The following is a 14,348-nucleotide window of genomic DNA, read 5'->3' as shown; positions in this document are numbered from 1 at the left end:
TTCCCCGCTGACGTTGATTGATAAGAGGGTACATGCTAGCCATCTTAGGTCTCTTCGAGTCTCATCGTAGAAGTTAGAAAGCTTGAACTCGCAAAGTAAGATTGTTTATCAGGTGATACACAGAGCCTGAAGATAACAAGGCCAATTCGGACATGCTCATTCACCAAATAGTCCGAAGAAAGTTTATACGAGCAATCAATATTCGTCTCAATTATTTTCTACCAATTTCTCAAAGCAAAAAGCGCCAATGACCGCAGACCCAAGAGTGAAAAACCAGCTCTAGATCAATTGCAAGCCATGCATATAAACGTGGTATCACATAAACTAAAATAATGCCATTCTTGCATACAACCTCCAACCTCTAACCGTCCATCTTCACGATAGATGAACCCCCCGTAATCACACCAGAAAAAGAAGTTTCAAACCATCCACCTTACAAGGCAGCGACAGCAGCAACAACAGCAGCCGCCGCAGCGCCGATGAAGGTCTGGGCGCTGAAACCAGCGGCCGCAGTGTTGGCAGTCTGCTGGGCAGGAGCACCGCTGGCAGTACCGCTAGCATCGCCACCAGCAGCGCCACCAGAGGTGCCATCAGTGCCAGAGTTGGCGCCGCCGCCGGCAGAGGGGGAGGTGGGTGTGTTTCCAGATGCGCCACCAGAGCCAGCAGCCTGTCCGGGGGAGAGGTTCTCAGTAGCCTGAGCGGCGAGGGCGACGAAGGCTTCCATTGTCTTGTTGCCGGATGCGGGACTATTGGGTGGCATGTTAGTGGGTGCATGCGGATGGTAGAAGGGGCAGTGGCTTACGCGTTGATGGCACCGACCATACCAGCCTGGCAATGCTTTCCCTGGGAGCAGTAGAACCAGACGGGCTTCTCGTCTGCGACGCGGATGGTGTATGTGAGGACTTGGCTTGTGGCGGTCAGGGAGGCGTTGGTGGGCATGAAGCCGGAGAAGAAGGCGTCGGTCTTGTTGCTCATGATGTTTTGGATGGGAGTGCATGGGTTGTCGAAGGTGGATTGGACGACGGAGTGGTTCTGTTGGGGTATTGTTAGTTGGAGAGATAGAAGTAGGGAGTGTGATAGCACGTACCTTGGGGTGGAATTGGAACTGGACAAGATCTCCGGGCTGGGCCTTGATGTTGGAGGGAGAGAAGGTCAGGCTTCCGTTGGGTCCTCCGACTTGGACTACGTGCGTCATGACCATTCCTGCCATGGCGGCCGGTGTGGAAGTCGAGACGCTACCGAGTACCGCTGAGGAGAGGGTTGGCTCAGTGGCAGAGCCCATGGACATGGACATGGAAGACTCCTGTGCGCACGCGAGGCCGAAGATGGCGGAGACGATGGTTGCTCTTGAGAAGTACATGTTGACTAGTGTATGTGGTGTTCGTTTGCGTAAGGGCGAAATTGGTATTAAGTATGCGATTCGTATTGCGATGCTCGTCTCGTCAAGAGAGTGGATGGGCGACTAGCGCTTTGGGTCGTGAAAAGTAGCAAGCTGGACTAGCCAGTTGTATATTAAAGATTGTGAAGAGGTAAGTAAAGAAAGATAGATGCAAAGGAAAATGCAACACAAAGTGACAAGAAACGTGGGATGCAGAGATGAAGAAAAGAGAGCCTGAGGTGACGGCTATAGGGCCATCTTAAGGCATGAAAGATTTGCATGCGTGGCTAGGGCGGTTACTAGCTATTCCGATACATGGGGTTGGTGTTGCGACACGTTAGAGGCGAGAACTGCTTCAGCCTCCTGGTTCGGCTGAGGACCCTGTACGTGAGGCTTAAAACGGGTATATTTGTATGTAGCTTGCAGCGCGAACATCATCGCTGTGAGGTGTTTGCAACGCACAAAAAGCACACTGCAGATACTCTCTGATAACGCAGTACATTGCTATGCAAAGCAAACATGAACTGCTTTTTCCGGTATCGCGTTGATGTTATCGTGATGTTGGTGTTCGTTGAGATGCAGCTGGGGTGTTGAGGGTGCGACGCGCTCCACGTTCCGGGTGTGTTTGAGCCGAACCCCATTATGCTTCAGACCACGCGCGGCAACGGCAATCTCAAGGCCGATCAAGCCAGGCAACCGGAAGATCTGTTTGCGAGATTGTGCATTACATGTCGGTCAGGCTGTGCAGCAGGAGTAGCAGTCACCGACAAGATCTTGGAAGCCAGGCGTCATGTGGTCATGTTTCAAACATGCCAGGCCAACGTGTCCTTCATTTGTTCATAGGTGTTTTCGGCCTGACTTCTGAAGAGTAGTTCGTTCTGAAAACGACAGATGACTACATGTCCATGTTTCGGCCTTTTGACATCTCCACCTCTTACTACCACTAGCCGTGGCCGTGGGCCGAACACCCGTCTTCGCTCGTAATGACTTGTGGTGATCCAAAAATACCCTTACAGTTCTGTCATCCAAGGATAGGCTGCGAGGAGCGCATGTATGGTGCGGCGCAGTCCACGAGACCAGCGCCATGGTCGGTGTGAAGCTCCCCGTTGGCTGTCGCCTGGAGCTACATGCTAACCCCATATCCAAATAATCCTGCATATATCCAGGTCGTAGCTAGTTGTCCTTCTCATCTCGCTGGTTTGCGCTGGATCTTCGTGTCTTCGTGTGTACAGCACTCTCAGAAGTCGAGCACAAGTTGGGGTGCCAGCTTCTCCAGATCTTCCACCTGGAGGAAACCATCGATGCTACCGCCGTCCTTTGCCGCTGCCTTCATCTCGTCCTGGCTTCTGAGGAAAGCTTCCGTGACAAAGATGTCAATGTACTTGCCCACCAACTTCATCGCACCTGTTTGTATTTGTATGTTCGGGTCTTCGAAGTTCTCTAGAAGTAGGCGTGCGAGGAGCGCTCGGGAAATAGCGGGTTCGTCGAGGGCGGCGGCTGCTGGCGGTGGATTGGCAGTGGGTGCATCGTCCATGATGTCGTCAAAGTCGGAGATGTTCAGATCCTCCGCTAGCTCATCGTCCTGGTCATCGTCGGATAGATCGATTACATCAGCGGCTGGTGTGAAGGCTGTCTTCGAGGGCCCCGCGTTGCTCTTCTTTGCGGCGCCTGTCGCGCGGGATGCCGCCGCTGGGGCGCGTTTCGTCGCGGTGGATGCTTGAGAAGGCGCACCCACGGGTCTTGGTGGGTTGAAAGACGGGCCTTTGCGGCGCGCGGCATTCGCTGTCGCGTTCTTAGGCGGCATTGTGAGCTTAGATGGAGCCTGCGTTGAGTTGCGGGCGGTCAATGGAAGGCATGAGGTGTGGGGTGAGGCAGCGCTTGGTGTTGGTGATGGTGCCCGCGCGATCCACAACACGCTGCGCGCTCTCACGTGTACGTCATAAAATACAACAACACAACACTCGGATACCGAGGTCTGTAGCATTTGTTCGCTTCCATGACCCCAAAAGGCTTCTAAGTTCATCCTCAGGCCATATCTCAAGGCGCCCCATCTCATATGAGGCCATTCGTTCGGTATTGCGCACCGTCCTCGGTGCTGCACAGCCTTTGGAATGGGCGCCTTATGTTGGTTCATCACATCTCCTAATTTTCCGCTATGCTACACCGCCACGGGTATGTACACTGTAACAGCCGTAATCATTCCGGAGACTGTCTCTGATTGCCAAGCCAAACTACATCAACCGACCGTTGAGCAGGTGTAAGAAACAACGTTATACGATGACGGAGAACACAGACCATCCTTCCTTCGTTTACGCGCCACAAGCCCACCTCAAAAGCTTGACATTCCATCGTAAGCCAGAATACGGGCCGCACGGTGGCGCCGTTCATTTCGTATTGATAATTACGGTTACTTGCGTGGTGTCCGCATTGGATCGAACCCTCACTATGGGGTATGTAGACTAATAACGTCGGTGTAATCGTGACTTGGTAATGGCGCGAGGAGGCGGTTTCAGTGAGACAAAGAGAGAGGCCAGCCGTTGGACTAGTTATTTAGTCGGGAGGCTGAGAGCCAATTGTGGGGAAATGAGATCGAGGTGGTACTATGCGACCGGTAGGGTACTTCGTTACACGGCGTTGGCAGCAGACATTTCGAAAGGGTCTTGACGTGCAGAGCGCCTGACACATAGTACATATATGGAGCTGTGCCACGAACAAAGAGGATTTTTTAAAGCCAGGGGGAGTTTCTGCGCACTGCGTTCCGATTGGTGCTGGTTCACCATGGATTGGGATAGTCATTTCGGGAGAAGTCGAGGCGCAGCGAACATGGTAGGAGCAAAGTTGGGCGGTTGGCTATCTCCCAACTCCTTACGCAGACGTGGCAGAGAAGGAGCAATAGCTTGAGTCGTTATCGAGGTACGGTCCATTGAATATAAGTGGAGATTGCTAGGTCCCGTCGCTTTGGGGTCGAGACTGGGACGAACAAGAACTAGTACCTGCATCAGCTGTTTATCTCCCGCTCCTTTGCACACAAATTATTTGGGTACCCATGATGCGTGGAAGTGATTGAAGGATGAATGCCGGTGGCTGTCTCAGTGATTGGGTTGTGACGCGTGCAGTGTCGTGCCTTTCTGCATCTGGAAGGCATATGCACATCAGTGACCATGTCGGCGTTGGTGTCTGGTGTGGTTTTGCTCGGCAGCGCGCCGAACTGCGGAGATGGAATGTGGCCACGACATGTGCCAGTGACCGCCGATGCTGTGCGAGCAAGGCGGCTCCAGGTAGAGTAGCGGATGCTGCTTCTTCCCGCCCGCGTACCTCCTGACGAAAGAGTACAGGCAGACCAGAGACATGGCACGAGAGGCGCGGCCGTCGAACAGAGGTCGAGACTCCGGAGCGAGCTCCAAGAAGAGCGGCTCCAGGCTAGGCTGCGTTTGGCGGGGTAGGAGGAGTGGCCGGCGACGGGGTTAGTGCGCGGGCTAGGAGGCAGCGTCAAACCTCGATTGAGTGGACCAGAGTGGTGTTGCGTTGTCGCTGAGATTGAGGCCAACGTCCTGGACCAGGGGGGACGGGGTTGCCCTTTCCCTTGTGGGCGATGCTATTTTCAACTGGCAGTCGCAGCGAGGGGGAGGAAAGCGCAGTCGGCACAGCTGGCAGGTGCGGGTGGTGGCGCACCTGGAGCAGCAAACATGGCTTTCCTGAGAGCTGAGGGCTCGCTGGAGTCGCCGACACTTGACGCATCGCCAGATAAGGATGCAGCGCACAGCCGTCTTCAGCCAGGCCTCATGTCAGATACCCAGTCCGATCGTGTGCAGGCGCCCAAAACTGCATGGCGGGCGGCTGGCCCGTGTGCAGGTGATGCTGCAACTTGAGGCCGCACCCCTGTCGCTCTACCCGAGATGCTTGAGGCTTGGTGCTGCTTGGTGCTCAAGTGCACTGGCATGCGGCGACTATGGGAATATATCATACAGTGGTTCGCCGTGCTCTGCCCAGGGCCCATCTCCTGCATCTCTCCGACCAGCGCCTTCCTTTTGCAACTGCGGGGTGTTTGCTCAGTCGTCATCCATTCCTCAACCCTGGACTGCTACCGCCCATCACTTGCATCCTGCCGCACCATCTTCCACCACACCGTCAATCGATACACGGACTCCCCACGGACTCTCTCCCAGTTTCCGTTTCCTCCAGCCCGCTGATAACCAAACGCCACCGCGTCTCATTCCGGACCTCGTCTCACACTGCAAGATAGAGAAGCGCGCCGGGATCTGCGCTCTTGCATGTGCACCAACGCCTTTATCCATATCTAGGCAAATCCCATACCAGACAGATAACCCTGGTCGTTACTCTTATATCCTCAATTCCCCATCGTTTTCTCTCCTCCGTCATGCCCCATTCGGTCAACAACTCTACCTCGACCCAAGCCAAGATGTCACGCCCATCGTCCACCTCGACCTACTCCGGCAACAACGCATTTCCCCAACAGGCAGGCACCACCCTCCTCTCGCCGGAGAAAGCCAATGGACAGCTCTCACCCGCGCACTCACAGTTCTCTTTTGCATCGTCGCCCCAGTCGGTCCAGGGCATCGAGCACGACTCCCGGAACCGCGCTCCGAGTGCCGCCGCGGATGAAGTAGGTCCCCTGCGGCCCATGACTTCGCGCTCGCGTGCACAGTTCTACGAGGATCAATTCTCCTACAAGGACGGCATGGCGTCGTCGGCTCGCGACCGTGTGACCAAGGATGCCCCCATTGTAGCCGAGCTGCGGACAAACGTTATCGTAAGTTGTTATTCTGCCGAGCTCCACTCTTTTGGCAAATCACTAACCCGGCGTAGATCAAAGACGAATACACCCTGGTCACCGACCTCTCGCACCACCTCTCGACGCGCTATCAAAGGCCAGAAGCCTCCATCATGATAACGGTCAACCATTCAGCGTGTCTGCTCCTCGGGGGTTCGTTTGAGCCCACCTACATGCTCACCATTAACGCTTTGCCTGTGCAACTGCAACCCACGACCAACAAACGCAATGCCGCCCTGATTCAGACGTTCATGGCTGAGTCAATCGGCGTTGCGCCGGAGCGTGGCGTAGTCAAATTTGTACCCATCCCCGAAGAGAGCCTTGCCATGAACGGCATGACTATCCTCGGCGAAATTGAGCGCTTGGAGCGACAGCAAGCCGAGGAGACTGGTAGCAACATCAAGCGTGCCATGACCAAGAGCTCGCGCCGATCTGGTGTCTTCAAAGCAAAGAGTACCATGCAGCTGTCTCGTGGTCTATCCAAGGCTGACCATGGCGCAAGACCAGTCGTCACCACTGAGGTTTCTCACGACGCATCCCGCGATTCCGGAGTAGCTGTCAACGAGAAGATTGACGACAGCAGAATCGTCAACAAGAAGTCTGAACCCATACTCTCCAAGTTCGGCAAGAGGTCCGCGTCTGCCGCGCACCCAGCGCCGCCTCCTATTCCTGCCGACAGGCCTATGACTTCAGGAATGACCAAACGCAAGAGCTTCATGAGCGTCTTCCGCAAATGATCATCCACGAGCATCCGCTACATCGACAGCATTGTCTAGCAGTCATTCTCTAATCAGCAAACGAAGACCTAGCATTCACCATATCGATTTTCAACGGCGTTTCACAAGGCACATGTAATCACTCTCTAGAATGAGGCGGCAACAACACAGACTCTCCTGCTGTACTCCACCATCACGGCATCTGTCAGATTCTGCATACGGCGCTACACATGGGCATGGTCGAGTCGCAGAGTGCGACAAAATTGCATTACCAGGCGTTTGGGGTGCGACACATCACATGCTGTTCATACGAATATACCCTTTTGCATTTCCTTTGTCGCAAAGCTCCAGTGAGCATTTGGGCTACATAGAATCATTAATGGCACATCACTGCCTCAGTACATCAAAACGTCTTCTCGGTTTCTTACACATGCTGCTGATCTGCACTTCGCCGAGGAAGCACCTACGCTTCACTCACCGCAATGGTGCCGTCTCCCGTGCCGTGAGCGCAATCGCAGACCCACGAGCCTGGATGCACACTCGACTACGCCATTGAGATCTTCATTCAATCCAGATCCTCACAGATCTTTGCCATTTCAGAATTGTCTCGGGTACGCAAGCCCCATCTCAGATCGACAAACTTGCCGGGCGGTCACTAACAGTGAGAAGGGCCGGACGTTCACCTGCCGCGTGGCTAGACCAGAGACTACCAGACCGCCCGTGCCTGTCGAACGAAATCCAAGCCGGCGACGACTTCACGCACTCGGTCCAAACCTCAGTCTCACCGCGTAGCCCGATGTCCGTTTCCGCACTTCAACGCACCCATGTCTCAGCCCAGCGTCAGCAAACAAAGCCCACGTAGAAGCGCATCAATGCTGCCAGCCTATCATCGAGACATGTATGCCTCCTCAGCCAGATAAGCGAACACCACCAGCGCCCATCGCTGTCACCGACTAAGCATGACTGACCCGAAAACACTGGACATGCGCAGAACATTCACGTTAGCCGCCTGCCGCCCATTCTGCATTCTGCATTTTACTTTTTTCAGCTCTCCACGATTTACTAGCAAGTGGATCTAGATGCGCCACAGCAATCGCTGGTGTCGGAGAGATGTAGCGTGGCGACTAGCGCGGTGCGGGAAGGCTAACGTGTAGCTTCGGGCGGATAGAATGGGATATGGCCATGTCACGATTGTTTCTTCAGCTGGGGGGAAATGTGGCGCTGGTCCAGCCCTACGATGTCGGTAGAAGGTTTTGCTTTCGTAGGGCTAAGAGCGGTAGTCTGAAATTCCATGGGGGTGGTGGAGTGGAGATGGTGGTGTTGTGCCACGTTTTCATGGACTGGGCTCGGCTAGTTTCGATGCGAGGGTTATGGCGTGTATGCGAGACTGATTGTGCATGTCTGGAAAAGAAGGGTCTGACCGGTTGAAACTCGTGCGGAGATACGCTATGGTAGACATGGGGAACCAGGAAGCGAGAAAGTCTACGGACGGTAAGCATGATGCTGGACACGAAGTTTGCTATCAGGCGCCTTGACAGTGGAAGATCCTCGCAAGGTTTTGGGCGATCAGTGATCAGCAAACTGCGCAACTCTGCGCATCGCATTGGTATCTCGCCCAACACCTACGTTGATCCTAGATCCGCATGTATTCGTCGTCTTTATTTTCATTTACTTGCAACATCGTCCTTGTTGGCTAAGGACATGGATGAGACTTTCTCAATTTGCAAGATGATTTACCCGCATCCTGCACGAATGGAATTGTTGTCTTCACAGCCAATCAGCATCCTGGCACTTTTTTTGAGTCCCCTTCCTTCGACGTCGGAAGTTTGCGTTGCTGTAGCTTGGCAACGCATGCATTGCGCAAATCACCCAAGCGAGAGAGAGCTTGGTTGAAGTTGGGACATGCGCAACGGAATGATGCAGATAAGACGAAAGGGATCAGCAGTGAACTGCGTAGGCCAAGAGTACACCGGTGTGTATACAATATTCCATCGTTGTCGCGCACAGGCTGGTAGAGTGCGCGCCGGAAAGTTCATTGTAACGGTGGGAGCTGTGCACGATGGATCCAAGATCTATCGGTTCGTGACCCGGGGCGATCTTACTTCGGAGTTTGGGGTGTGACGTCATAGTTTGAGATGACATCGGGAAGCTTATACGGGCACTATCTTTGTTGCTTTTAATCGTCAACCACGATCACGGGGTGTAGTCTAATAACCGCGAGCCCTTGAAGATGAGTTCCGGAGGTGAGGGGAGGTACTGCGAGGATGGAGATGCCGAAGTGGTGAGGAAGGATGGGACGATGGCCATGTCGCATTTGGTACATTCGCAAAGGTGTCAACTGTCTCAACGTTGAAATTCCATTGCGCATAAGCACGTTCTCTACCTCTACATCCTCACATCCCCATCAGTCCACCCACGACCACCTCCCCGAAAACCCCCCAACAAGCTCATTCGTAAACTCGGGAATAGTCCCCAACAGCAAACTCCCCCTTCTCTCACAATCCTCATCAACCGCACGCTTCATCCCACACAAAGCCCCATGCGCCAACTTCATCCCCTTCGCCTGCAGCAACTCCACAACCGCCGCCTTACTCTCCTCCATCCGCATCCTAGCCATCGCCTCCAACTTCTTCAGCAAGAAATTCTTGGTCTTGTAGCGCTCGCGCGCCGTCGCGCCTTGCATGAGGCGACGGTATAGTACGAGCCATTTGTGCAATGGTAGCCAGGGTTCTAAGCCGTTGGATGCGTTGTCGATGGCGGAGATGAGGGTGGAAACTTCTTTCTGCCAGTCTGAGGGGCTAGAATGGTACCAGCGGTATTTTACTTTGAGCAGCCGGATTGAGCGCGCGTATTCTGTGGAGAAGTGGGCGAGTATGTCGGTTTCTGGGGTGGGGATGGAGATGGGGCAGCGGATTAGATCGGCTTTGCAGATTTCGGGGGTGAATGGGTCGACGGCGTATGTGAAGGGTTCGCCGGGAGTGGGGTTGGTTTGGGTATCTTCTTCGGTGGCGCCATTGTGTGTTTTGTTCCATGCGTCGACTTCTTTCAGCATCTCTGCCCATTTTTCGTCGGAGGGGTTGTTTAAATCATCGAAGGGGAAATCGGGAAAATCCGATGGGAGAAGCTCGCTGAAGTCAATGTCAAAATCCTCGAGCTCTAGAGAGTCGGCATCGTCTGCGTACTCCTCGGGCTGTGCGGTCTGCTCGTCATCCGCGAAACCTGTAGCCGTCAAGGAGTCGCTGTGAGCTGATCCGTCCGAAGCATGAAGACTTTCGGGTTGTTGTTCGTTTAGCTCCGCTGAGACCGAATTGGCTTCCGAATCAGCTTCTACGCCCATGTTCGTCCACTGGCTCTCCGGGGAAGGAGTGCTTACCTCCAGGCCCTCCAGTTGCATAGCTGTTAGCATGTCTGCCATGATAACATCTTCACCGGCTTGTCGCTCCTCTAGGGAAGGGACAGGCAGCTCGTCTTCTGAATAGAGGCCTGCAGATACACAGTCAGATTGTATGGACGTGGGGGCTTCAAGAGGCGTAGTATCGACGGACCCGTGCATCATCGCAGGCGCTGCGTTTCCGACTTTATTTTCCTCGTTCTTGTTTCTTCCGTGACAGCACGGGTGAGTCTGGTCTGTTGCATAATTATTGGGAATGGACATCTTGTACAATTGTGCGTCTTGGGATGTCGTTCGGCTGTGTTGTACGGTTTCTCTCTGCTGTTCATTACAGCCCATCACAGGCAGATTCTGGTGTAACTGGTGTGAGGTCTACATAGTGAAGGGAGTGTGAATCGATAGAGTTTCATAGTGCAAAAACGCTGCCAAATAAGGGCGCATGGCGATGACCATAGTTAATCACACCAGAAATACAGTGCCGTGTGTTGATAGATGCTGCAGCTTCGCCGCGAAGCTTCATAGAAAGTCGAAATAGTGGATTAGGTCTGCAGTCATGACTTTGACTAGATTATAGGTATGCTTCGCCAGCCTCCTTGTTTCTCTCTCTCTTCCTGTGCCCGCTCCGTAATCCAGATGTCATCTCCGAGATCCTCGCGCCCGTATGTCGCAGCTGATACCAGTATGTAGCCATACTTGTCTTGGGGACGTAATATTAGCGGTGATCTGCAGCCCCTCAAAACCCATATCTCATCGTCTTTTCTAGAGTCATGGGAGCAAGCTCCGCCAAAGCCGTTGTAAGATGTATACAAGTGCTCGTCGTGAATCGTTCTTCTTGAATCTTTAATTAATCCGTCAATTAAGACACCATCAACTTGCAAGGCCTGCGAAGTTCCACGAGCCGTTTCAACAGTGCGAACCGAAGCATTTGCTTCGGTATTCTTCAGTACATGGGAGTGGGTGTATGACTTATTCGGAGTGCAAGGGGATTCCTTGCACGTCCAATCAACCACCCACGATGGCAGACTGTTGGTATGATGTGTCTGAGAAGCTGCAGCGTGCCACAGAATGTCTAAATTATTCTCTGTCTCTATGATCCTGGTAGTTGTATGGATCATAACTTGATCGATGGAATGAGAATAGTTCGGTTCAATGCGGTAGGCTGGATCGATCAGACCGATGTAGGCAAATACTTTGTCTCTGGGATCTGAAGTATGGCGATTGCGGGAATGCGACAGGAGTTCCTTCAAGTCCTGGTTCTGACGCGAGTGGGCTTTACAATCTATTGTGAATATCGCTTCAGTCATGCCTACTCTTAAATCACCTTGCCTAGTGTCCACAATGAGTCGATTCGGGTTGCGTCGTTCCGGAAAACCAGAAAACCAGCTCCTCGGGGGGCCCGACATGAGACCGATTGCCTGGTGAATTCTGAAATTGAAGGTGGAGTAAATTGCTCTCCACACTGGAAGCACAGTTCGCCAGGATGCAAAGACTCCACTATACATGAAGTACACGTTTGCTGCGACAACGAATTCTTGGAGGACCCAGGCTCTCGTAAACCAAGGAGCTCCAATGATCTCATAGGAAGCAAACCACCCTTCTATCAAGTCCACGCTCCATGTATTTTCGATAACGTGGTCTGCGATCAAGCGTTGGTGATCGTCATCAATTATATCGGCGCGTTGCTTGTCATCCAGGTCATCATGAGAGTCACTGGTCACAGTCCTGCGTTCCCCTTTGGGAATCTCATCGAACCCACGGGGGCGAACGTCTCTCGCGACCTTTATAGACCAATTCATTCCTTTCGGGTCGGCCTTCTCAGTCGACAGACAGACAAGGACTTGTTCTGCGTACTCGTAGATTTCGCGCATGAACCGAACCTGGTGTGATCTCTCGTTCATGTCGTACTGATTTATCGAGATTTGATCGATCCACAATAGACACTCCCTTGCGCCGTATGTAGCTTTCCAGAAGTTACGGACTTCCTTCAGAGCATGTGCCAGATTTGCGAACACATTGAAAGACATATCGTTGAGGACGATTGTTTCAGTATTCTTTGCAGAGACAGCGCAGTAGGATGGAGCCGTATACAGTCCTTTCAGATCGAGCAAAGGCCTACACGGGAGTAGTGTGCATTCGATGACATCGTCTTCGGTGCCAGGCCAGAGTTTGACAAGGCGGATCTCTTGCTGCGCAACATCCAGTTCTGAGTACAGGCTACTCGCAGGAACCGCGTCATTTTGGGGTGTGCAAAAGATGTCGTGGCCAGGCTGGAGCCCGTCGGACAGTGAAGCTGATGTCGGCTCTTCCGCCATAAGCCAGTACCGTTTGATGCTTGAGCTAGTCTGGAGCGGTGGGTGGAGAATGGAGGAGATTGCGACGACGCCTCGCCGGCCTAAGTGGGAGCCACCGTTCACCCCACATCCCCGCTTCCTTCGCTGCTTCCTCCCACGCCAACTTCCACGTGCAAACTCCCAGCGAACCACGACTGCGTGCGACACACCATTCGACTTCTAGCTCTCTAACAAGTCGCGACAGGGCTTACGGCAGAATGTCACAGATGATGCGAGACGGGATGATTCGCGTCGCCTCAAAATCGCGGCAGGGCTTGAGTCCTTGGGCTTCAATCCCAAACACGTTCTGTCGCACCGTCGATGACGTCCCCGGACTTTTGGAATCGATTCAGTTTGCGTTTGGAGGATAAAGATATCTGCGTAAAAGCTGTGCGGGATCGCTATGAAGACTGTGAAGTGGAAGAGTTTAGGGAACAGGGTTATTGCAGCTACACCCTTCTGGTCACGCCACCAAAAGTCGCTTTTGCGAGGGAAATCATCCGGCATCAGGCTACCGCTGAGGTGAAATGTGAGGATGGGCCTGCTCTCATCGTCCAGCTTCGGCCGCCTCAGCACGCCCTCGACCTCAACATTGTACGCGCTGCTAGCACAGCGCACCCAGCACTAGCCCCCACCATCGAGGATCTCGATTTATCACTACCCAGAGGCATACGCGCATATGAGATGAGGAAGGTTGATGGCACGCCGCTGAGCCGATTACAGCAGCATGGACACTCACTCGATGACAGTGCAGGAAAGCGGCTAGAACGCCTCATCACAAGTTTCGCGGATCTTATTGCGCAAAGCTGGCACTCACCACAGGAAGTACATGATATCACCCGAACGGCACGGGCAGATTCGCCCATGGATGAGCGTCCATCCATGTTCGCGCAGTGCCGCGGCAAGGTCGGCTCAACGATGATTTCTAGACTTGAGAGGCTGGCTAGTGAGCTACCGGATGAACATCTACGCGAAATAGCGCGAGAGGCAATGCGCGCGATACAGCGAATGGAGGACTACCCATTAGTACTCAATCACGGGGATCTCATCCCATCCAATATCCTGGTTGACCAAAACACCTGGGAGATCACAGGCCTGATAGACTGGGCGGAGGCGGAATACCTACCTTTCGGGACCTGCCTGTACGGGCTCGAGCATCTCCTTGGAAACATGACAATATCTCTCCCCGGATCTGCGCTCACGTGGACCTACCTCAACGGTGCGACGCAACTTCGTGAGCTGTTTTGGTCGCGCTTGATCGACGCCGTACCTGGATTGGAAGCTCGAATGGGCGACGTGAGAGTGATGAGGGATGTGGGTGTGCTGCTTTGGCATGGCATCGCTTGGGACAATGGTGCTATCGATCGCGTCGTCAATGATGGGGAAGATGTGGAAGAGCTGGTTAAACTCCGCGCGTTTCTGACCGCAGGATGAGAGCTGCCGCGCGAAGCACCAACGGCGAGCGCATGAGGTATCGTTCTCTTTCTTTTCCGTCTCGTCTTTCATTCCACTTGTCTTCGTTTATGATGTGTTATGCTGAGATTTCGCTCTTGCTGTTGATCGCGGTGCGTCGCGCCTTCCTCTCAAACAGTGGATGTCCCTTCCCACACATAGTGCACCTTCTACATACATGTAGGCAACATCATAAGTTTGTTTGCAACTCATCACTTCGCTCTCCATTTTCGCCTTCGCCGCTATCGTCGTCGGGTTCGCTCCACCTCGCGGACGCAAGAAGAGCGTC

General features: G+C 53.5%; 5 protein-coding genes across 5 annotated transcripts; 2 read left to right on the top strand and 3 right to left on the bottom strand.

The window, feature by feature from the left end:
* Positions 1-433: 433 nt before the first annotated feature.
* J4E83_008946 (uncharacterized protein) lies at positions 434-1,360 on the bottom strand (the record flags this gene model as incomplete). The annotated part of the gene is made up of 3 exons (XM_049335839.1): positions 434-746; positions 803-1,032; positions 1,088-1,360. The coding sequence occupies 3 exons, from the start codon at positions 1,358-1,360 to the stop codon at positions 434-436; spliced, it is 816 nt and encodes a 271-aa protein (XP_049185105.1).
* Positions 1,361-2,615: 1,255 nt separating this feature from the next.
* Positions 2,616-3,182, bottom strand: J4E83_008945 (uncharacterized protein; the record flags this gene model as incomplete). The annotated part of the gene is made up of 1 exon (XM_049335838.1): positions 2,616-3,182. The coding sequence occupies one exon, from the start codon at positions 3,180-3,182 to the stop codon at positions 2,616-2,618; it is 567 nt and encodes a 188-aa protein (XP_049185104.1).
* A 2,616-nt stretch (positions 3,183-5,798) lies between these two features.
* Positions 5,799-6,907, top strand: J4E83_008944 (uncharacterized protein; the record flags this gene model as incomplete). The annotated part of the gene is made up of 2 exons (XM_049335837.1): positions 5,799-6,149; positions 6,206-6,907. 2 exons carry the CDS (start codon positions 5,799-5,801, stop codon positions 6,905-6,907), a joined length of 1,053 nt encoding a protein of 350 aa, XP_049185103.1.
* A 2,383-nt stretch (positions 6,908-9,290) lies between these two features.
* On the bottom strand, positions 9,291-10,439 carry J4E83_008943 (uncharacterized protein; the record flags this gene model as incomplete). Its single annotated transcript, XM_049335836.1, has 1 exon — positions 9,291-10,439. One exon carries the CDS (start codon positions 10,437-10,439, stop codon positions 9,291-9,293), a length of 1,149 nt encoding a protein of 382 aa, XP_049185102.1.
* Positions 10,440-12,928: 2,489 nt separating this feature from the next.
* Positions 12,929-14,041, top strand: J4E83_008942 (uncharacterized protein; the record flags this gene model as incomplete). Its single annotated transcript, XM_049335835.1, has 1 exon — positions 12,929-14,041. The coding sequence occupies one exon, from the start codon at positions 12,929-12,931 to the stop codon at positions 14,039-14,041; it is 1,113 nt and encodes a 370-aa protein (XP_049185101.1).
* Positions 14,042-14,348: the final 307 nt, after the last annotated feature.

Source organism: Alternaria metachromatica (assembly GCF_023757995.1).
Source record: "Alternaria metachromatica strain BMP 0045 chromosome Unknown scaffold_28, whole genome shotgun sequence".
NCBI classification, from domain to species: domain Eukaryota; kingdom Fungi; phylum Ascomycota; class Dothideomycetes; order Pleosporales; family Pleosporaceae; genus Alternaria; species Alternaria metachromatica.
This window is presented reverse-complemented; position numbering and strand designations above follow the sequence as displayed.